Genomic DNA, 24,717 nt, shown 5'->3' with positions numbered 1-24,717 from the left:
CAACAATGACAGCCATTGGCTTAAACCAGGGGTCCTTTTTTAAACGAGCGCAGCTTCATCTTTATATTTTGCAAATGAGAGAAAGATTTCTCGCATGCATAAGTGGAACCGAACATGGGTAACACAGCAATACTAACATATTGCAATGTGCGATATGTAATGGGCAGTTCATTCCAAGTTTTTAGAAGCAGTTCATCTTGAGATGGAAGCTTTCCCATGTCAGTCCACTTGTGTCCGCTCGCAAGTTGTGCTCGCTGACGTGCGATTCCTTCCAGCTGATCGTTCAGTGATTTGAACTTGCCCACCCAGATGCCAGACGAGGTCAGGTCGGCAACCTCTATTTCAAAATCGCCGATAGAAACACCAGGGATGCAAAATATTTTTCTCTAGCCTATCAACTTTAACAATGGAAGTTTTCTCGTTGACGGAAATGTAGGGATTTTGATTAGATATTGGCATGGCAACCAGCCGCGAATGTAACAATATTTTGCAGGCTATGGTTACGGAGTCAATTGAGGTGGAAAGTTAAATTAAATAACTCAGATAGACCTACGTATTTGCCACAAAGCCATGTCATTTTAATATAACTAGTATTGACTGTTATTTAAGCCTTCTACTAGGCCTAGGCTGATCCCTTGATTACACTTGATTTTTTTTTCTCCAACCCATTTCGTCCGAGAGCCCCGGCCGTCAGCAAAAGAGCCAGTGGTGGCTCGCGAGCCATAGGTTCCCGACCCATGGCTTAAACCAATAAGATAACCAATAAAAAGACCCCAAGTGCAGACTTTTCAAGCCATAAAACAACTGACTGAGGATCAGTATCTACATACATATCTACATATACATTTAGTCATTTAGCAGACAATTCTATCACAAGTTATTTACAGTATTGTAAAGTTAAACATTCTGTTCATCAGTATGGATGCTCCCTGAGTATTGCTCCCATGACCGTAATGCTGTCAGCACTTACAGATAAAGGGAAACTCCAGGAAGTAACGGTCAAGTATAGTGGTGGGTGATGAAGAGTTGGGGGAGGCTCTAATACTTTATAGACAACACTGAAAACAAATCCGGAAAAAACCTGCTTGATGCAGCACCGGCCCTGACAGTGTTTGGAGCCCTAGACAAGACTTTACTTCATGTCATGCCAACATAATTTCAATAAGCTAATGTCTGTAGCGAGTTTAGGTCTCGCCTCAGCAAGCCAGGATATCAAGCATATGTCCTTTAGGGTCCCTCAAGGTCCTTTACTAGGTAAACATCACGTTTCTTGAGAACCCTGTAGAACTCCTCCAGGGCTGTACATCCTTTGTTCTTAAGCATTAGCAAAAGAGACTGGTTCTGCTTTATTCTTGATTCCTTGCTCTGCACCTCCTCTCTCTCCTCAGTGCTGAGAACTCCACAGCTCTCCAGCTCGGAGAGGATGGGCCACAGGAGCCCTAGACGAGTCTCCAGTTCTGCCTTGTGTTTGTAGAAGAAGTCCTGACCTGGCCCAGTGTAGGGACTTGAGGGAGAAGACACTGCAACACAAATGTAGAATTTAGACATTTTAACTATTTGCGGTGAAATAAAATTCACAGTTCACCAAAATCTCTGACAAAAGGCCAGTTGTTGAACTTAAAATGTTGCTGGATGTATAACCTAGATGTATAACCGGCGCAAAAAATAAATATTAAATTAATACAATTGCTATTAAGTAAATTCTAAGCAATACATTCATGTAATAAATGATGCTTGTAGCAGCCTGCCTAAGCAACTTACTACGTATAGTGAAAGACAGAACAAAATACATTCCAAATTATTTTATGCATGAACTACTCTGTGTTTGTAGCACCAACACCAACGGTTTTAATGATGAGTTACAAAATGAGGAATCCTTATTGTCACAGTCGTCCATATATTTGAGAAATGCCAATAAAGAAGAATAAAACAATTATTACCTGATGGACATCTTCCTATCAGGCTGGCTTTGAATACAAATAGGAACATGTTAGTAATAACAAAAGTATTCTTATAAATAACACCACATAAATAACCAAAGATATATTTTTTGATGTGGCATAATTTGTGTATTTACCTAGATTCAATTTGGTATACCACACACATTCTTCTGAGCCTTCTATTTTCAGATTCAACTTAACCCTTTCAAGTTTGGTGAAGGTCACTTGAAAGGCTGCAACATAATTTGTGTATATTTCATAATCTTGAAATGTGGCACTCTGTAGGAAGAAAAGATAATTAATGGTGCTACTGCTGACTTCTAGTCAATGAAAGGTCAATTTATATGAATAAAGGTTGAATTATAATATTGTTTCATTTTCTTTACCGAAGGAGTTACTTCATGTTCTTCTTGATCAGAGGAGAGGTAGTATGTTTTTTGAGGGACAAGTTCACAGGTTCCAGGTGTCTCAATGTATATCTCCTTTGCAGGTTCTTTCATCTTCTTCCTTTTCTCACATACCTATTTAAGAATACAAAAACTGAAATGTAACCTCCACTTTTTACAGCTTATGCTTGCCTCTTCCAAAATATTACTTTTGTAAAATGTTGCTTTTAATATACCTGAGAGATGTCAACATTTTTTGGCAACAGTAAGACAAACAGTGTTGACTCCTGAAGGAACAGCAGCACAAGTCCATTGATGGGGAAGTATGTCCATACTATAAATCTATTGAAAATTCTTTTCATCAGACCATATATGGAGCATCTTCTGATATTTAAAACCACATAAGAATGTGTTGTCTCGTCAGGATCAAGCATTTCATATTCAGAGTCACTGATGTGTATTACTGACAGGTGCTTGCGTCCTTCCCCTGCAAAATTGTAAGAGTACATGCAACAAGTTATTGTCAACAGACATGGTCGCCTGGATTGACTGAATTTATTCCACCCGACATCTTTTCACTTGTATCAAGGAAATCAAATGAGATTATTCCCTAAGATTCTTGCTTACCAGAAAGCACCTCACAATGTGGGAAGCATATCTGTGAGAGAGTGCCCTGTGGGCATTTTATGTCAAACAGAGGTCCTGCTGGTACATAGTTGCGCTTTGCCAGCTTTGTGTTGTTCCATGGCTCTGTTCGGTACTGTACCTCACCCCCTGTATCCATCTTGAACACCAAGCCTGTGTTACGGCACTGAAACAGACCCTTTGAGCAGCAAGAGAACCTAGAAAGGTCACAGGAAACAGCTGTCAGTGAACAATTTGTACTTCATGAAACTGGACCCTTTCAACATCAGTTGCTGCTCCAACTTCATAGAATGTGATTGATTTACGTAGATTTAATGTCCAGAATAATTGTAGTAGCACAATGTTCCTTTTAAAGGGTAACTCAACCTGTATGATTTTCTGTCATGGTATGGATTGATTTCTGGTGTGAAGACCTGTGGTAAGATTTTGGCAAGACGTTAAGATTAATTTACAAAATTATCAAGTGAATAATTTACCATATGGGTTGTGAGAGACTATAGAGATGATTACCTCTGGTACAACAGATCTGTCCTTAATGATCTCAATTTCTTTTTCAGCTGAGGCGCCTCCAAAATACTCTACAAGGAAATACATTCTAGCTTGTCATAATTATTACACACAATAGTCTGGTTAATCGGACATAATTGTAGATAGTTGCAGAATATTTGATAAGATTATACCTTTTGTTTCCCTGGATTTTTTATCATCATACTCGTAATACTTGATGTTGAGAGGTTTGTATGTGAATTCAACACTCTCTTGAGATATGTGACTGGAAAAAGTGCACAATTACATAAAGCAAATCATGCAAACATACTGGTACAAATCATGAACACGCTTTGACAGTGTATTTTATGTAAATTCTAAGATAACATTATTTTATACAAATTAAGATAACAGAAATACATTTATATGATAAGTGGTCAATGCAGGCAGGAGGAGAAGCATGTGGATCTGTTTGTAAATATTCTTCTTGAATATGATGGAGAGCGAGACAGGTGGATCGGAATGTTCATGTTAACTCACTTGTGGATATGACGGTCCATTTGTGACTTTTGCAAACTACGAAGCAAGCACCCACGTTTGTGGGTGTGAGCTATTTTCTGCACAAATAATGACAACGCTGGAAATAAGCTGTTTTTTCTGTTTGTGAAAGTCAGAAGAAATGTAGAAAATGTGCATCATTATCTCACTTCATGACTAGTTTGCCAGCTAACTTGCTAGCGATCTACCTTGACTGAGGTAACGTTAGTCTGAGGAGTTTGTTGATAGCTAGCTATTGAGTGCATCAGCCTCATCAGTTATTAAACTGATTAGATTTAGCTTACAGTATATCCTTAAAAAAGAAATGGGATAATGAGTCACTTTGTGCCATTATCTCTTGTAATTATTCTTTGTTCGTCTCTAACAGTTATTCAAATCCTCTCTCCATTTTTCTTTGAGCTGTGCTTCATGGTAACAACAATAGCTAAATACACAATCAAGAGCAATGTAGCCATTTATAATATATTTAAAACCTGATATTGGAAAGGCATTCAGCAGATTATTCGACAACCAGCTAGTAATATGTTGTGATGTAAAATGTTAAGCTTTTACAGCTTTTAAGCTGTAGAAAGCCAATCACAATGAAATCAGTGCTCATTTAGGACCATGGTATAGGACATCACTACTACATAACATGTATAGTAGATGTGCTAAAGCTAGTCCATATGTAGTTCACACAGGGATAATGAACTGATGATGTGATATAAAACAATTGCCTGTTTACAGTGCGGGCGCGAGAGGGAGGCAGAGAGAGAATCAGGGAATAAATCCTTATCTTTTGGTTTATCTTTTCGACTAAATCATTCAAGAATAAATAAAGAATAAAAGAAACACATACATACAGTATATGTAGAAGATTTAAGGTTTCTGGGGGTGTTATTTTTATGACTCTAGGTCAAAAACTTGCAGAGCTTTAAAGGCATCTGGACAACAAGAACAAAAAATGTAATCTCCCGCCAGCGCTAGATAGTCCCCGAAGGTATAAGATATCTGAGGATGATCTATGCATGATTGCATGTGTGTGTGTGTGTGTGAGAGAGAGAGAGAGAGAGAGAGAGAGAGAGAGAGAGAAAGAGAGATAGAGAGAGGGAGAAAGCAAGAGAGTGAGTCTTGTCTTCCTTTCACTATGTCAGTGTTTGTACGTGCATCTTGTGACATAAGTTCCATAAAAGCTAATGTTATTACTAGTGCTGACAGTTAACCTCATTGTTCAGCACGGTGCGTGGGCACTTCGCGGACCTCCCCCCGCACGTTTTTACAACGTGTTCGAATTCCCCTTAACTGCTCGCAGCCAAGACAAATATTTATTTTTGGAAACAAGCCTTAATAATAAAAGCCATATACAGTATGTACTCTATAGTAGGGTCACAAACCTCAGTTCCGTGACCATCCTCTGGCTAAGTTGTTTTGACGACTAATTTGACTTCTATAAACCTTTTATAAAAAATTTAGCCCCCATTTCCTTCGCAAAAATGTCGCATTTTTTGCTAGAGGGCCAAATCAAAAATGGCGGCAGGGCCTATCTTGTAAAAGTAACTTTTTTACCAGAGCACCTAGAATAATGTATGAATACACTTTTTGTGGTAAATTGACCATAAGGATTGTGATTCTGACATCATTTGGACATTTAGACATCATCATGACCCCGAAATCCAAGATGGCCACCATGTGTTAGAGCGAAAACGTAATTTTTGATACAAAAATGTACTATTTAACCTGAGCACCTAGAATAATGTATGAAGACACTTTTTGAGGTAAATTAACCATAAAGATTGTGATTCTGACATCATTTTGACATTGAGACATCATGTTAACCCTCAAATCCAAGATGGCCACCATCCAGGAGACCAAAAATGTAATGTTTTATACACAAATCAGCCCCGGATCTCCAGGAGATGGGTGATGTATGGCATTTATACATTACTTATTATGAAAGGACAAAAACAAAGAATATCTGTTCAGGACAGACCGAACACCTCTCAAGGTCATGCATGGTCCAAACATCACGCAGGAGAAGCACATTTTCGTAATTGATCCCCATACACAGCTTTGTAGTAGGAGTCGATAAGCTCCTTGCTGCGAGTAATCCCATGAAGGGTGACAGTGGCATTGATGGCAGTTGTGGTAGGTCACTTTACAATGTACTGTGTGATAAGAGAGGCAAGGTTTGGGGACAGATCTACTACCCCCTTCTTCCCCTGCAGACCAGATAGCAGTTGAACAATAAGTGGTGAGAGCTCTTCCTCCTCCTTTAGTTGCTCGACTCTCGGAGGCCATGCGAGGAGTTTGATGGACTTGACATCATCTCTGAGCCGCTCAGCTGCATTGTACACCAATGGAAGAGAGCGCTGCTTCGACATATGTACCTCCCCCACATGTATCATAGACTACGTCAGTCTGGTTCCTCTGCCACACTGAAGGACACATGGAATGCCTGGCATGTTTGCAATTGTCAATTGTCAATTGACTTTGCTGTCTCGCATACACAGGAAAGACTGGAAATAAGTGTTTCTTAATAATGTGTGAGTTTTGATATGATTGTAGGGTGTTGGATGTAAAAAAAACCTTTGAGGAATCAAACAAAACCTGTCTGTGACCACCTGCAATGAAATTACATCAAAAGAGAACCTCATGTAATCTGTGTATAAATCTTGGATTTTGGGGTCAAAATTATGTCAGAATTACAATCCTTATGGTCAATTTACCACAAAAAGTGTCTTCATGCATTATTCTAGGTGCTATGGTTAAAAGGTAAATGTGTGTATTAGAAATTACGGTTATGTACGAAAACTCTCAACGTTTTCTCTCTTAGATTTTTCGAAAGTTACTGATAAATAGACACTGTACTATCCAATAACACCATTATTGTAACCAGCAATAATGCGAGGCGTCAGTCAGCCAACTTTTTAACATTAGCACGTTAGCCTACGTCAGATAAGAACGTTTCAGCTTACCAATGTCACACATTATCATACACGCTATCTTAAATATACTTAAAACATTTTTTTTTTAAATACCTTCTTGAGTCAGACACCTGTCTAAACGAGGTATAAAGGATTAAGACGACTATTAAGATGGCTACAGTTTTACGAACACAGCCCATCTTTTCGCTCAACCACATGGCGGCCATCTTGGATTTTGGGGTCAAGATGATGTCTAAATGTCAAAATGATGTCAGAATCACAATCCTTATGGTCAATTTACCACAAAAAGTGTATTCATACATTATTCTAGGTGCTCTGCTAAAAAAGTTACTTTTACAAAATAGGCCCTGCTGCCATTTTTGATTTTGCCCTCTAGCAAAAAATGCCGACATTTTTGCGAGGGACATGGGGGCTACATTTTTTATAAAAGGTTTATAGAAGTCAAATCAGTCGTCAAAACAACTTAGCCAGGGGATGGTCACAGAAGTGAGGTTTGTGACCCTACTTGTTGTTATTTTGTTGTAAGTATTCGAAGTAATTCCTTGTTCTTAATAAATGTAACTTTGTACTACACACTGCAACCTAACTTTGTTTATAGTTTATATTCTAGTCCTATAGTTTAGATTCGTTTATATCCTCTCTTGCACAATTGTCTATTCCTTCATTCAAAACTGAAGAAATATACCACGAACAAGCTTTAGAGTTCATGTCCCACCTGCTCTCAAGGTTGCTGTCATCCGTCCCCTTCTTAAGAAGCCCACCCTGGACCCGGAGGTTCTAGCCAACTACAGGCCTATCTCAAACCTTGCCTTCCTGTCCAAGGTGTTAGAGAAGGTAGTTGCTTCTCAACTTCAGGACCACCTCAAACACAACAACTTGTTTGAAAAATTTCAATCAGGATTTCGTTCAGCCCACAGCACTGAAACAGCTTTGCTCAGGGTGACAAATGACCTGCTGATGACAGCCGATGCAGGATCACCCTCACTCTTAATCCTCCTGGACCTGACTGCTGCATTTGACACAGTGGACCACACTATCCTGCAAGAGCGTCTCCACACCACCATTGGACTATCAGACTCTGCACTCAAGTGGTTTCAGTCCTACCTTTCTGGCAGAACTGAATATGTCTCACTGGGAAGTTGCAAGTCCAGACAGCTCCCTGTCTCCTGTGGTGTTCCGCAAGGGTCGGTCCTCGGCCCCATCCTTTTCATTATGTACAAACTCCCCCTCGGACGCGTCATCAGCAGACATGGGATGTCTTTCCACTGTTATGCTGATGACACACAGCTTTATATCAAAACTGCCCCAAGCCCCACTGCAGCCATGTCATCTCTCAACGCCTGTCTTGGGGAGATAAAGGCATGGATGAGCAACAACTTTCTCCAGCTTAATAGTAGCAAAACTGAAGCCCTTCTTGTTGGTACTCCACACCAGGTTCAGTCATCCTCCTTGACTCATCTCACCTTTGACAGCCAGGTCATCCCCCTCTCCTCCACAGTCACTAATCTCGGAGCTAGGTTTGACTCTCACCTGAACTTTAATGATCATATAAAACACCGGTGCAAAACCTCTTTTTATCATCTAAGAAACATCTCCAAACTCCGCCCCACTTTAACCCTATAAGATGCAGAGAAGCTTGTCCACGCCTTTATCTCCTCAAGACTGGACTATTGTAATTCACTTTTCTATGGGATCACTGGCAAGAACATCCAGAAGCTGCAATACATCCAAAACAGCGCTGCCAGGATTCTGATGAAGGTCCGGAAATATGAGCACATAACACCAATATTACACTCACTACACTGGCTCCCTGTCTCTTTCCGGATAGACTACAAAGTCCTTATAATCACCCATACGTGCATTAATGGACATGCACCTCCCTACCTACAATAATTAATTACTCCCCAAACCTCCACCTGCACCCTCAGGTCTTCAAACAGCTCGCTCCTCCGCGTCCCCAAAACCAAGCTCCGCACCATGGGCGACCGGGCCTTTTGCTCGGCAGCGCCACATTTAAGGAATAGCCTCCCTGACCACCTAAGGGCAACACAGACACTGGATTCCTTTAAAGCTGGACTTAAAACTTTTTTATTCAGGAAGGCATTTCTGGCCTTGTGTTAAATCTTTTCTGTTAAAAAATTAAAATTAAAATTTTATTGTATTATTATAGTCAATTTCTAATATGTAGGCACTCCGAGATTCCTTGGAATGAAAAGTGCGTTAAAAATAAAATGAATTATTATTAATATTATTATTATGTTTTATGACGGCAAAGAAGACAAGGTTGGAGTTAGGAGATGGGGCAAGTATAGATTCCCTCGAGGAAGGAGTTGGATTTCTTGACGGTGTCCCTCACATGTAAGTACATATCTGCATTAACTACTATGAGCATGCATTTTGTGTTGTTTTGTGTATGTTTCCACGATATTATTACCAAGTAGTATCTGCCTTAAAAGCAGGAATGTTAGCAAGCTGGCTAAGCTACTTCTGTTATGAGGGTGGATGCAGCCTTCATCACGAATTGGTTATTTTGTATTGACGTTTTCCTGGTTTTTTATTTGTTTGCTGTTTACATAGTAATAGTTTTATAATATTAGTAATATAATAGAACTAATAATGTTGTTTACATAGTAGGAAATGCTCATATGGCTGATGGAGCAGAATTTACTCTTGTCTATAATCTTTGATTTACGAACACGAACCTGACCCATTCGCACCTCGGTAAACCAGCCTAATTCCTGCTATCAAAAACCCCGTCTTCATCCTTTGTCCCCTGATCTCATCCCATCAACCTTAGAGAATTCTCATTAGTATGTATTATCAGAATCTGTAACCCAGACATCAAGATATATATTCTCTTTTGTCTCACAGACAACTACGCAATTAGCACCTTACCCCACCCCATTCTATCAAGATCTAGTTGCATGTATCTTATGTTTAGTTGCATATTGTGTTTTGTTATTTTACAAAGTTGTTTTGGAGATGCTCAGTTATGCTTACTCAGTAACCCATAGTTTTATTTCCTCTGGGTTGCTTGTATAACATTTGCCAATTGATTAATTTTTTTCAGAGATGTCCCTGCACAAGACACACCTGTCCTCTCCCCTCTCCCAACAACCCTCAGTTATTTTGACCTGCCAGGACTGTCAAGGCCTCATCCAGCTCCAGGGCTCCAGGGCAACTGCCAGTGCGACTGATCTGGTCGCACATGCGACTTGAATTTTGGCCGTGCGACTTGATTTGAAATCACAGTCGCACGCGTGCGCCTATAGAAATAAGGCAAAAATTGCGGGTTTCAGGGTGTTTTTTCCCCCCACTAATTTTCCAAGAAGAACTGATTTTTACTTGACAGCAATATTAATTTGGACTATCAATGTTAATTTATGATATTATTGTAGACAGGCTTAACTCTCTAAGGTCTATATCCCTCGCCCGGGATATTTTGATTTTTTTTGTCCAAAAAAATGTTAAGCTCCGCGAGTTTTCGTCTTAAAGACATAAAAAGAACAACCACGGAAACATTGAACCCTTTTCTTTTATAATATATACAGTTCAAAATTTTAAAATAAATAAGCACTTTGTCAGGGGAATAGAACTGATGTGTTGCACTTTCTAGTATCTGAGTGGGGTTTCTGCTGCTAAGGACCCACTCATTAGCAAATGACAGCTATTCATATGATAAGGGGATGGTGATTCAGTGATCTCCATTGGGTCATGGTGTGGCAAGATTCACTCCGGGGGTTTTGGGCCACAAAGACATTCTAGGGCCATTAGGATATGGCCTTTGTCTTTGCGAGAGGTGTCACAGTTTTGTTCACACCAACTCATCAATATGCATTTGTAGGGGCACAGATTTAGGAATGGCACAGGACACTCTGAAATTATAAATATGTGGTAGTGAAACAAGACATACTTTCTGAATGTTAAACTAACATGTGTTTAGCCAACACCTATGTTTACAAGGCTCAGAAATAAAAAGTCTTGTGAATAAATCATTACAATGTGTTTTTGTACAAAGTCTGAGCACCTCTGAAACAAGGTTTTTCCAAGGGTATGTATACATTTGATTTAAATTAAACTTTTTTTACTACATTCCTTTTACTTCCTTTTACTTCCTTTTACTTCCTTTTACAAAAACATCAAGGCATGTCAGACAACCTAGAAAAGTCTAAAAGGCCTTGGACCTTAGAGTGTTAATGCGATAAAATATTTTAACGCAGAAACGCAACTTTGTTTACTTTCGGTTTGCTTTGACACAACACGAAACGTGCCTGAAGTCATTAAGCAGGAGATAACGAAGCGGTAGTGGAAGATGGGGAGAGCTGAGAGGAAAGTTTCTATTTAAGAGGCAAAATGACGGAACAATCGACCAAACTAAAGTTGTATGGAGCATTTGAAAGCTAAATTTAGCTAGCACAGAAGCGGCTCGTCTTTAAGTGATCACCTTAATGCAAAGCATCCGATAGTCCCACGTTAGATGGTCGCCAACCCACACTCCACGACTTCCCTTGGAAAATAACTAGACCAGTCTGTGGCGATATTAGCGGAGAAATTGAGAAGTGTCTTAACCCTTGCATGGTATTCGGGTCTGTGGGACCCGTTTTCACTTTTGATGAAAACAAAAATAATACTTCTAATAATTTTTTCAAACTGAAACTCATTGGCTTTGGCTCATTTTATGCGAAGAACGGATATCAGTCTACATTTTCATTGAGCGCACACCCTAACCCCCCCCCTACACATTTGTGTTACATAGAGGGTATTCGGGTCCACTGGACCCGGGGCAAATAAAAGTGTGGAAATTGTAGGTCCTGTGTACCTAAAGTCAGTTTTCCTCCTGTCTGGGTCTGCTTTAAGTGTGTGTGTGTGTGTGTGTGTGTGTGTGTGTGTGTGTGTGTGTGTTTGTTTGTTTGTTTGTTTGTGTATGTGTTTGCCCCGCGTGTGTATGTGAGTGTGCCTGCAAGTGTGTGTGTGTGTGTGTGTGTGTGTGTGTGTGTGTGTGTGTGTTTGTTTGTGTGTGTGCACGCACACTTGTGTGTGTTTGTGTGTATGTGGACCTTGTTTGCATGTAGGCTAAGTGTGTGATTGAGTGAGTATGTTAGTAAGTTAGAGTAAGAGTTTTGTGTTTCAGCCGCTGATGCCATTTAGGGGCCCCTGCCCCTTTAGACATTATATACCATCTAAACTTGCAAAATATGGTATAAAGATCTGGGCTGCCTCTGTGATGTGACTTCCTCATATGCTTGAACTTACAAATCTATATAGGGTAACCTGATGAGGACACCCTGAGAAAAATCAAGGAATGAGAGGTGTTCTGGACGTGGCTCAGGGACTCAGTGGACACATCATCACATGCTAATTGTTTTTACATCCTACAAGCTGGGACAGGAGCTGACCATGGTGGGAACAATAAGGAAAAACAGATCTGAGCTCCCACCCCAACTGCTGCCTACAAAGAACAGGCCTGGCAACTCTTCTAAATGTATGTACACGGCTGACGCGTCCCTGGTATCCTATGTGCCAAAGAAACGCAAGAATGTTGTACTCATGAGTACACTGCACACGAATGGGAGCATCTCTGGACTGGAGCATCAAAAACCAGAGATCATCATGGATTATAATGCCACTGTCAAGCTAAAAAGGCACCGGATGCCTAAAAGAGCCCGGGTGATGTAATGTTGACATTCGAACGACTCTTGAGTGACAGTTGCTATGCCAACGCCAATACGTCACCCGGTCTCTTTTATTCTTCATAACGCGATTTACTTCAGAGCATCTCGCATTGAACTTCGCTACCTTAGACCGGCTTGCTTGTATTTGACCTACAATAAACCAACCAAAACAACCATGTGCTTGATGTTTGACTTTGGTAGGAAAGTTGTTGATTCGCTAGTTTATTATAGTATCAAAGTAAGCACATTCCATCACCTAGCTCGTGCTAGTGTAACGAGCTATCTTGTTAGCTTGAAGCTATTCATCTGTTGTTGTGCTTAAATTAAGAAAGTCCTTAATGTGATGTGATTTTAAGACATATCTGACGGCACCCACAATTACATTTGAACAAAACAGGGCATTGTTTGCACAAAATTTTACTAAAGAACAACGGGGGATTGCTAGCTTTGATATGCTAGCGGACATTGCAAACTTACAGAATACCAACAGGCAGGTGTAGCTAAAACTTTTTAATCGCTTAATATTGTGCCTAAACAAATACTATGTACCCCAACACTTTTTGGCTTTCAGTCAGAGAGTCTCAAGAGTTGTTCGAAAGCCATCAGCTACGTTTTAGTCGCTTAATATTGTCGCACAAAAGGAGGAATTGCTATTAGCAATATAGATGCTAGCGGCAAAACCTGTTGATATGTGCATACTAACAGGAGGCCGGCAGACAATATTAAGCGTGTAAAAAGTACCTGATGGCTTTCAAACAACTCTTGAGACTCTCTGACTGATAGCTAAAAAGTGTCCGGGTGCGTAGTGTCCGTTAAGGCACAATATTAAGCGACTAAAAAGTAGCTGATGGCTTTCGAACGACTCTTCAGACTCCCTGACTGATAGCTAGTATAAAGTGCCCGGGTGACGTATTGGCGTTGGCATAGCAACTGTCACTCAAGAGGCGTTCGAAAGTAAACATTACATCACCCGGGCTCTTTTAGAAACCCGGTGCCTTTTTAGCTTGACACCACCAAAGGTGGGGTGGACAACATGGACAAGCTAGTGTCTGCCTACAGCTGCAAAAGGAGGACCCTATACTGGCCACTGCCGATTTTATTTGACATATTGGACATCTTGGCGTACAACGCCTTTGTCACCTGGATGGCACTGAACCCGGATTGGAAGAGAGGGAAGCTCCAGAGGATAAGCCATTTTCTCAAGGAACTTGGAAAGACACTGGGGAAACCTTTAAACCCTGAGAAGACAACATGTTCCAAGAATCTCAGCCTCTGAAGCCACCATCAGGAGGATTCAGGAGGACGATGATGGTGCCCCAACCACCCATATTGAGCTATGTAAACTGACCTGTTTTCAAATTAAATTCACATAAATCAAATAGTTATGAAAACCCTTGCTTAATTTGTAAATTTGTTGAATTTTGTCCACTGATATCTTGATTATAATTGATTTTCTTGATTTTTGTAAAAAAAAAAAAAAAAAAAAAACGGGTAGCACTTAAATTCATAAATGTGATATAACACAGCTAAAGGGCCAATATTAACCATTTTTGCTGTTCATATTGGTTGTAATTGAGATGAAGTAAACATCTGTTGAGTATTTTACCCAAAAAATAGTTTGATTGTACTGAATTAAACACCCCAAAATCGAGCGGGTCCACCAGACCCGCAATACCTTCTGTGTAACAAAAAAACGAATACCATACAAGGGTTAAGTGAAAGAACTACTACTAACAATTAATATTCAGCGTAAATACAACCCTGATTCAATTATATTTGGTTTTGTGAATGGAGGTTGAGCCCAAGCGCAGTGTGTTGAGTGCGTTTTAAAGCTGTCTAATGATGCGCTCAAATCTGAATAGACATTTGGAGACGCGACATCCAGCAATCACGTACAGATGAAAGGCAGCCCGCTCCTTTTTAAAACAAGTTAGACGAGTCGACGGACGTCAGAAAAGCTGCATTTGTACTGTTTTTTGTGCATTATTATTGGAGTGTTATTCTCCAAGAGGACATGCCTTTCTGTGGAGAGCTACCAATTCGAACTACTGCCCAGGAAGTGCTATGTATGTTGATAATAGATTGCAGCCACAGATTTAAATAATTTTTCCAATTATTTGAATCATTGTATTGAACATTATTTGAACCTATTTATTTGTATGTCTGAAGCATCACCTATTTTAATTAGGCCTAGTTGAGTGGTCTTGTTTGCATGTTTTATCACTTGATTTGAGTGCATGCTATCTTTTGGGTATATTCTGGTGTTATTTCCTTGCTTGTTTGCTGTGCACAAATAGGCCTAGGCCTACTGGAACTAAGTTCTGTATTTGATTTTATGTTGTTTTTTGGTGCACAATAAAATTTTGATGCAATATCTAGAATTAGATTTTCTTTTATTAATTTCTAGGCTTCCACCTGTAGCAGGTGCTGATGTTCGCTTATTAATTAGAATTAATGGATTATAGATTAAATTAGCCTTATATAGATATAGATAAACTATAATAAGCGGAGTGTCTGTTGGGCCCTGACCTGTTACAAATACGAAAAGGTTGGGAATCCCTGATCTAAATCACCTAAAATACCATGCAATTCTTTTCCACCTATCAATGTAGGCCTAAGCAAGGTCATGCCTTTCCTTTTATAATCTGTTCAAACATGTTATTCCAGGTTGTTAACATTGATCAATAGTAGTATTACTTGGTTTTATTGTGGTGCGCCTAGATATTTGCAGGTGCTCCCAATTTTTCTGGGTTAGGAGCACAGTGCTCCTAAGCCAAAAAGTAAGTGTCAACCCCTGAGCTCGGAGGCAAATGAAGGACAAAAGGAGAGTGAGGCCATCCTCCAGAATAGCAACAGCATCCACACCATCCACTTCATTCAATGAAGAGGAGACCTGCCCCACTGGGGGATAGAGGCCATGCTGGTGGGTCTGAGGAGAACGTGTGCCCTTCACATATTCCTGCAAGGCAGAAGTGCCTAATCTGCAAGTCATCCACTATATGGCTATGTGAAGCTTGTGACGTGCTCCTGTGCATTATCCCAGGTTGGTGTTGCTTCAGATTTTGGCATAAGTGTGTATGATTTTTTAATTAGGGTTCATGCAGCGAAGCTGCAGGAAACCTATTGTGTTTCTGTTTGTTCTTATTATTATGATTCTGTGCTGGGATCCTATGGCAGCCCATAGAACCGTCTGGTAAAAAGTTGTGAAATTTGGCACACTGATTGGGGACAGTCCCATGATTCATTTCACCAAGTTTCATGTAGGCACATGTAGCGCTCTAGCGCCACCAACAGGTCAAAGTTGGACGTACGTTCACACACGTAACTTTTGACCCCTTGGCCCGATTTTCAAAAATGAGGCATCCTTGGAATCCTTGGACCAGCACGAGTTCAACGCACCCTATGACGTCATTATGCGCCATTTTGGATTTTATCAAAAACCTTCAAAAAGTTTCACGGGTCACAATTTTTGTCCGATCAACACCAAACTTGACACAAATCATCTTCAGACCAAGGCTCACAAAGGATACTATATTACATCTTCGCAACTAAAACCGTTCGCCCGTGACAGCCAATCAAAGTTTGCGACGAAGTCGCCAGACAGGACGTGGGCTCATATCTCAGCAACGATTTCATGTATCAAGACCAAACTTACTACATGGACCGCTTACCTCATCAGGAAGACGCTTAAGAAATTTGGTGACCTTTGACCTCTAGGTGGCGCTGTAATTACAAAAAATGCATTTTGGCCTGTAGCTGTTGACGTGTTTGGAATTTCAACTTACTAGTGGGATCCATACATGCTCTTGGAGGTTTTTAGATTGACACATGCAAATATGTGACATTATTATAATTGATTAGGGCGCCATATTGAATTTAGTCAAAAACACTAAAAAGCAAACACAGGTCACAAATTTGATCTGATCTTCACCAAAATTGGCGCAGACCATCATTAGACCATGCCTTATAACTGCATTAGTTTATGGAACAATTGATGAAAGCGTTCGCCAGTAGCAGCCAATCGAATTAGGCGGCGAAGCCGCCAAACAGGAAGTGAGCTCATATCTCGGCAACCCTGTAATGTATCAAAACCAAACTTGGTACATGGACTGCTGACCCCATCTTGGGGACAATCAATACATTTGGTGACCTTTGACCTTAATTTAATCCAAAACACTAAAAAGTTTGCACAGGTCGCAAATTTGATCCGACCTTCACCAAAATTGGCACGTACTTTCTAAAGACCATGCTTTATCACTGCATAGCGTTCTGAAAGCATTCGCCTTCAACAGCCAATCGAATTTGGCCGATTCGCTGCATGAACCCTCCATTGCTGCTTGCAGCTATATTTTTAATTATTTTTTCAATGTATTTTGTTATATACATATTTTGTAGTTCATTTTCCCTTTGCGTCCTAAAATCCAACCACTCATCCACGTTGTAGGAGGTGGTAACAGCACATTACATGTGAGGCATTTGTAATTGTTCTGGCTAACAGGGCTCTGGTGTTGACATTGTTTTCATTTTGATTTTATTTTATGAAAGACTGAGACCACTGGAACAAACCTCAGGACAGGCTACACCTCAGACAAGTACTGTACAGATAAGTAATGTACTTCTAAGTGGATGTGGGTAGGTTTTTGGGTATATTTTGGATAGCCCAAAGATCATCATGTATATTCTTACAAGAAAATACAGTACAATTAAAATATTTACATTAAAATTAATTAAAATTGATTTGCTGTAGTACAGATGGCAAGAAAAAAGTTTGAATGCTGGATGTACAGTGACTTTTGTATTTGGTGACTTTGAAGAGGTTATGAGACACTTGGAGACGTCTAAAAAGACACCATGTGGAAACTGATGTGTAGCACTTGTAAACTTTTGTCTATCTGCTTCAAATGTTTTACACACACTGTCAAGATGTTGTTGAATCAGGAAATACAGGTTTTGATTTCCTCTGACATTCAAAACCCAGTTCTATACTGAAGAAAACATAAAAAACATAAGGTCAGTATTTATTTTACTGACAAATCCTTTCTTTTGCTGATCTGAAATTTAAACTTAAATTATATAATAAACACTTTAACTAATTTCAGTTGATGGCCCATGTGTCTTCATTAATTTAAGCCATGAATGGTTATTATGTAATGTGTAGAACCAGAGATATGCAAGTTTTAAATGAAAGGGAGAGAGCAGAGCAAAATAGGCGGAAATTGTCAAAAACACCCTGTGGGCAGTTAGTAGTAGGCTAACGTTACGGTTTGAGTGAATGGTAAGCGCGATACGGAAAAATAAATGATAATAAAAAGCTTCTGAATGAGAAGTTTACTTTCAAAAATGTGGCAGATGGTTCCCTTGACAAGACCAAAGTGGTATGTGTCGTTTGACGTTGCAAACTGAGCTATCACCGCAGCAAATCCAGTCTGAAATACCACTTGATGGCCAAGCACACAGCTGATGCAAACTCTCCGCTCCCTTGTCATAGCCAGACAAGAATGGATGACGTCCAACAAAAACACATGGATACCACAACTAAGAACAAACTTAATGCAGCCAGAGCTAAATGGGTGGCTACTGCGTATAGGCCTGTAACCGTTGTGGAGGACGAGGGTCTAGCTGATATCATACCATATCCAACAACTGCACCTACGAATTGCCTTTGAGAGCCACCATTACAAGCCACGTTCAGAAATAGCACAAAACTGAGAAGGCTTAGGGGCACGTAAAGGGGCAAGCAGCTAAATGGCCGGCCTTGCACGCAAGTACTTAGCAGCACCGGCAACATCAGTAACTTCTGAAAGGTTGTTTTCAGTGTCTGGACATGTTGTGCAAAAGAAGCGAGCTTCACTGTTCTCTGAAATTGTCAACAGGCTTGTCTGTTTTAGTAGCTGATTGAGAGCAAATAAGTAGTAGGCGTACCTTTTATTGGTAACCTAACTGTCACGGCTCATTGTTTCTGAAATAAGAGGCCTGACTGCTATGTTCACAGCAAACTTGTAAAGAGATAATATTAAGCCATGGTTTAACTGCACTATAGGCTGAGTCCATGTTTACCTGAAATTTGCACTTTATAATTGTATTTTGTACCGCCCTGTTTCGCAATGTTGTTATTCAATAAGAACATTTTTGGCGTAAAGCAAGCCGATCCACTTTTCTATGTTGTAAGAGCATTTAAATGAAAAAAAATAAATGAAGGGACTGATGTATTCATTAATGTATTCAGTTATCTGCCTTTTTTTTGTTGATCAGCCTTGTTACAAACTATACAATACAACTTTACAACAGTAGTGAAGTCAAGCACTTGTTATCCAAACAACACTAACCACTGATCACACATAGCAATTTTGCCTCACTCAAAACTGGTATATACAGTATTGTGACAACCAACAGATACATAAAGTTTGTTAGTGGTGTCATGACAACAGCTTGCCTTGAAATATTTGTGGAATATGGGGAATTTAAGGGGTGTATAAGATATGCTAAAGATTTTTTTTCTAAAGATTCCAGGCAAAGGAGAATGTTGAGAATGTGAAGTTTATAAAAATGTCACCACAGATCAGAATAAGGGCTACAGGACACTTCCAGTGGTAATCTAATGTGTTGTTTTACTTACTGTACTGGGAAAGAAAAGTTTCTGCACAATTTTTTTGTACTATAGTATACCACAGAAAATTAAGCATGGGGCTGTCTTGAGACATATAGCTGAATTTCATATATTTAATTTGCTATTACATATTGTATGCGTACAAGGTGTCATACATGATTCTTTTCTCTTGCAATGTTACACTAAACTGTTCAAAAATAGAGGATTCAGCAAAACATACTATATGCATTTTGCAATGCTCCAAGTTATCTTTGTTTTTAGTTAATTGTACATTGAGTGATAAAGCAGTTAAATGGAAGAGAGCATATGTTATAGTTATGGCAGCATGATTCCCTTTTGGGTGAATTATTAAGTTAACTGATTTGCTGAGGTGTGTGTCTGTCAAACCCACTGTGTGAAGAGTTTTGAAAAAGTAGACATGGTATTGAGACAACAGTGAAGATGATTGGAAAAAAACTATAAAATGTCATGTACACCCAGATAAACACCCAGTACTCACCTGAAAGTCTCTAGTTTACAGCTGGGATCATTCAGTCTGTCTGTGAGCTCTCTGATACCCGACTCCCCTGGGTGATTGTAGCTCAGATCCAGCTGTTTCAGGTAGGAGGGGTTTGATTTAAGGGCAGATGCCAAGAAAGAACAGCCCTTGTGTGTGATAAGACAACCGCTCAGCCTGAAACAAGAGTCAACAGAGTCAGACTATACATTTTTAAAATGTTTTAGGCAATGTTTTATAACTGATCAAAATTGTTTCCAGCTTGCATTTTGGACCTCAGTAATTTTGATTCCTTCCCTTTATAAATTGCACACACGTGCATACAGATGAATACAGCAGTACACATCTGTACTGTACATACTGACCTCAGTGACTCCAGCTTGCATTGTGGATCTCTTAGTCCCACACAGAGCAGTTCCACTCCTTCATCCTGCAGGTCGTTTTCACTCATGTCCAGTTCTCTGAGATGGGAAGGTGTCCATTGAAGCACTGATGCAATCATTTCACAGCTTGCTTTGAAGAGGTGGCACTGATTTAGCCTGTTTAAAACACATTAGGTGTGTTTGTAATTATGTATTTGTACATATTTGATAAGATTCAGCATTGACACCGATTTAGCCTGTTTAGAAATGAAGATTAAAAACATTATATTGTCAAGGTCATCATTTTTGTTAACAAGGCCTTACTCCCATAAACCAACCAAAACGTTACTAACCAAACCCTCCTGGAGACTCTCACTACAGGAAGCAGTCTGTGGAGGCCTTCCTCTGATCTCAGGTATTTCTTCAGATCAAACTCATTCATGTCTTTAGCTGACATCAGCAGCAGATACGCCAAAGCTGAACACTGGGCTGGAGTCAGGTTATCTTCCTCATCTGCTGAGTTTATGTACCTGGGTAACATTTTAAACACAATATTCATAATCTTAGTGATACTTAAAACACCTCTTAGTATAAGCTTCTTATTTAAAAAGAGAATGCACCTCTCTACTTTCAAAGCCAAAACCAGAAGAATAGAGCAATACAAATGATAAGAATCAGCAGTAAATAGCATAAATACGACAAACAAACATTTTCTATTCACTACGGACTAAATGCATTCTGATGATTGTTGTGAACACTTGGATAATCTATTTGACACAAGTTGACAACATAATTTGAGGCTATGCCTTTATCAGGGGAACATAATTGCAGAGATTTGATGATTTCAATGCATTTACATTTACATTTAGTCATTTGGCAGACGCTTTTATCCAATGCATTTATTATCGTTTCCTTGAACCACAAACAGTTACAGTACATGTAGGAAAATCAATATGTGTAAAACAGTTACCCTACAATAACAGCCCTACAAAGGGTTTTTATTAGTATGTACTCTTTCGGAAATCAAACCTATGGCACTGGTGTTGTTGACACCATGCTCTACTAATTGTGCTATTTACAAATTCCTTTGAATCTGAAATGGTCTGCATTAATTACCTTTTGATCTCCTCAACCAGTGAGTGGTCCCCTAACTCATTCAAACAGTGGAAGAGGTTGATGATCCTTTCTGGTGAGATATCTTCCATGATCTTCTCTTTGATGTATTGAACTGTTTTCTTGATGCTCACTTCTCTGATAGCCAACTGTGGCAGCACTACCTTCAGGGGGGACCGGATTTCTGGCTCCACCATTGGAGCTAGACCGAGGAGGAAACGGACAAAAAGATCCAGATGTCCGTTCTGGCTCTGCAGGGCCTTTTCCACAGCAGATCTGTAAAGGTCAAACCTTGAGTGTTTGAACAGCCAGCTGCATTTCTCTTTCCAGGACTTAAGAAAGGGATTTGACCAAAAAAGACCTTCATGAAGAACAAAAAGAGCTGCCAAGAATTCCTGTACACTGAGATGCACAAAGCTGAACATGTTCTCTCCAGTTGAACTACTTGCATTGTTGAAGATCTGTGTACAAACTCCAGCCTGCAGTGCTCCCCAATGTACATCAATGTCACACTCTGCCAGGTCCTTCTCATAGAAAATCAGGCTGCCTTTCTCCAGATTTTTGAAAGCCAGTTTCCCAAGATTAACAAGGAACTGTCCTTTTTCCTCTGCACTCATCTTCTTATCCTCTGAGTATTTGTCATCCATTGTTTGAATCTGAGACACACAATACAACGTGAACAATTCTGTCAAAGTTGTGTATGATTCTTCTTTGGTCTGATCTTCCAGTATTTTGTCCACCACATTGGCTAGAATACGGCAGAATGCTGGTATGTGACACATGATGTGGAGGCTTCTATTATTATTGATATGGTCAATGAGTCTCTTAGCCTTGTCTGGATTCTCTATGTTGTTCTGAAAGAACTCATGTTTCTGGAGGTCATTGAATCCTCGAACCTCTGTCACCAAGTTGAAGCAGTCTTCTGGGATCAGACTGGCTGCTGCTGGTCTAGTTGTAACCCAGCGAAGCGCAGAGGGCAGTACTGTACCTTTAATGAGACTTGTTATGAGTACGTCTACGGATGACTCTTCTTCCAGTGCACAAATACATTTTCCAAAGTCCAGCTTGAGTCTACTTTCATCCAAACCGTCAAGGACAAAAAGAATTTTGCATTTACTCAAGTCAAGGATGCATTCCAAATCTTTCCGATAAGGGTAGAATAGCTCAAGAACATCAAGAAGGTTGCAGTTTTCTTTCTTCAAGTTTAACTCCCAGAATGGAAGAACAAAAACAAAGTCTATATCCTGATTTGCTTTGTCCTCAACCCAGTCCATGACAAACTTCTGCACTGCAACAGTTTTCCCCACCCCAGCGATTCCCATAGTCAAAACATTTGTGGCAGAGTCTGTGAACATGTTTGCCAATTTGACTTGCTTATCTTCAGAACTTGGTCTTGTCCTAATCTGTCCCATGTCAATTGTCGACACTTCATGTTCATTGCTGACCCCACCTGTGCGGCCCTCTGCAATGTGAAGCTCTGTGTAGATCGCTTGTACTTTGTAATCTCTAGACTCTTGATGTACAACAGAAAACCTTTTTTTCTGGTGTTTCTGAAGCTTCAGTTTTAGTGATGCTTTCTTCTTTTTAACCTCCTCTGCTGCATTATCATCTGAAGACAACAAAAGTCAGATGCGATATTGTGAAATGGGAAATAACTATTTGTTTATATTACATATGACACCTTAACCTTAATATATGATTTTCACTTTTTTGCTTTGTATGCATCATCAGTGTAGCATTTGACTTGCACCTTTCCTTTTGTTATTTTTTTAGTTGTATTTTCTTTATCTCTAAGCAACTATCACTGTTTGAAACATGTTGCATGCATAAACTAACAGTTTCAGTCAAGGTTCAATAAGTGTATAATGACCAATACATATTAAACAAAACCAATTTAAGTAAAGCAATACACATGTCAGCAAACCATATATTGAACATAGGGACCAATGCATTTGTAGAAAACCAGAACTGACATATTTCCTGAACGGCACAGCATCCATAGAGGTACTAGTTTTTTTTAGCAATAAAGGACACACCTTTGTTTATCTCTCTTCACTGACTTAAGCTCTGATTCTTAACTAGACGGTAGCCACCCCCTCAACAACATCCTCCTATCTTAACACCCTCACCCAGGTCTACAGTCCATCTTTACCAGTGCCTGCTGCCAGTGAGCAGAGAATGTCATGGTCTCTCCCTACACCAGTCATTCAAAAGTCTCAAGCTGCCAGTGGTGCCACTGTGGTGGGATGAGTTTCCCAGCTCCACACACTCTGCAGCATCACTCCCAAAGCAGCTGAAGACACAACTCTTCTCTAATATCTTATGCATTTAAACTCACAATAAAACTTCTTCTTCCTATTCAGAACTTATGAATCCTTAATACTCACATTCTAAGAAATATCATAAATACACCAACATGTGTGTACTATTTGTGTGTGTTTGTCTTGCAGCTAATTTGCAGCTGAATCCAAATGTAAAATGGCCGACATTGGGCCCTTACCCCCTTCTTGTTGGGGCATGGGTGATCCTCTGCTTAAAGCTTGGGCATCCACCATCCCTTCAGAGTGAGCAGTGATGTCCGCTCTGACCCCACCATCCCCTCTGACCAGACCTGGGGAACACTGCTGGCCTCCCACTAAGAGAGAGAGAGGGAAGGACATAAAATGCTCTAACACGAAATAGCTGCTCACAGACAGTGCGTTATTGGCGAATGTTCACGTTGTCATGTCAGTCCATTATTAAACTTATGTATACTTGTGTATATCGATTGGAACTTCGTAAATGGAGTATAGAAAAATGTTTTCTTTACATGTTCTTACTGCGTTCAAAAATCTGGTAAATTTCTTTACATATCGTGTATCATAGCGGGAGTGACAGGGGAGAGAGGAGGAAACAGTCGCACAACCTGACCGTGTACGGGCCAGATTGATTGAAACACGGAACTCTCCATAGCCCCGCCCGCTGGAAACAGCATGTCAACCAAACCACTTTGAGGAATAGGGGGATCATGATTTTCAACACTTAAAAGGCACATTGTTTTACGTTTATAATAAGCACCGCTTGTGTCGTTGTGCGTTTATTTCATAATACTATATTAAAAAAAATAAGAATCTTTCTAATGTTTGTCGGGGGGGGGGGGGACTTTACCCCAGGATCTCCGCCTATGATTTAACATCATCCACAAGTGATCACTTTTGAACTAGTGCTCTCAGTTTAACCCGTTATTGCGCAAACCCATTTTAACGCTGTCAATTTTTGTATCGCGCGATTAACATTGTCTTTTTTTTTTTAGATTAATGTTCTTTTTTTTGCCTTGCAAACAGTGTAGTAGGCTAACGTTACGGTTTGAGTGAATGGTGAGCGCGATACGGCGAAATGGATGATAAAAATCTTCTGAATAGAAAGTTTACTTTTAAAAGTTGTGTGCAAAGAAGTGATCTCAATGTTGTCTGAAAATGTCAACAGGCAGCTGGCTGGTTGGCTTACCTTTTATTGGTAACCTAACTGTTACGGTTCATTGTTTCTGAA

At 39.9% G+C, this 24,717-nt stretch overlaps 1 protein-coding gene across 1 annotated transcript; it reads right to left on the bottom strand.

The window, feature by feature from the left end:
• Positions 1-1,036: 1,036 nt before the first annotated feature.
• Positions 1,037-24,427, bottom strand: LOC308368268 (NACHT, LRR and PYD domains-containing protein 3-like; the record flags this gene model as incomplete). Its single annotated transcript, XM_080842413.1, has 15 exons — positions 1,037-1,520; positions 1,941-1,967; positions 2,078-2,219; positions 2,327-2,461; positions 2,563-2,813; positions 2,954-3,168; positions 3,338-3,384; positions 3,482-3,549; positions 3,652-3,743; positions 19,718-19,891; positions 20,080-20,253; positions 20,430-20,606; positions 21,193-22,798; positions 23,690-23,824; positions 24,424-24,427. 15 exons carry the CDS (start codon positions 24,425-24,427, stop codon positions 1,228-1,230), a joined length of 3,540 nt encoding a protein of 1,179 aa, XP_080698539.1. The 3' UTR covers positions 1,037-1,227.
• Between the last annotated feature and the right edge of the window lie 290 nt (positions 24,428-24,717).

Source organism: Sprattus sprattus (genome assembly GCF_963457725.1).
Source record: "Sprattus sprattus genome assembly, chromosome: 1".
Lineage (NCBI taxonomy): Eukaryota > Metazoa > Chordata > Actinopteri > Clupeiformes > Clupeidae > Sprattus > Sprattus sprattus.
The sequence above is the reverse complement of the archived record's forward strand: the minus strand, read 5'-3'. Positions and strand labels throughout refer to the sequence as shown.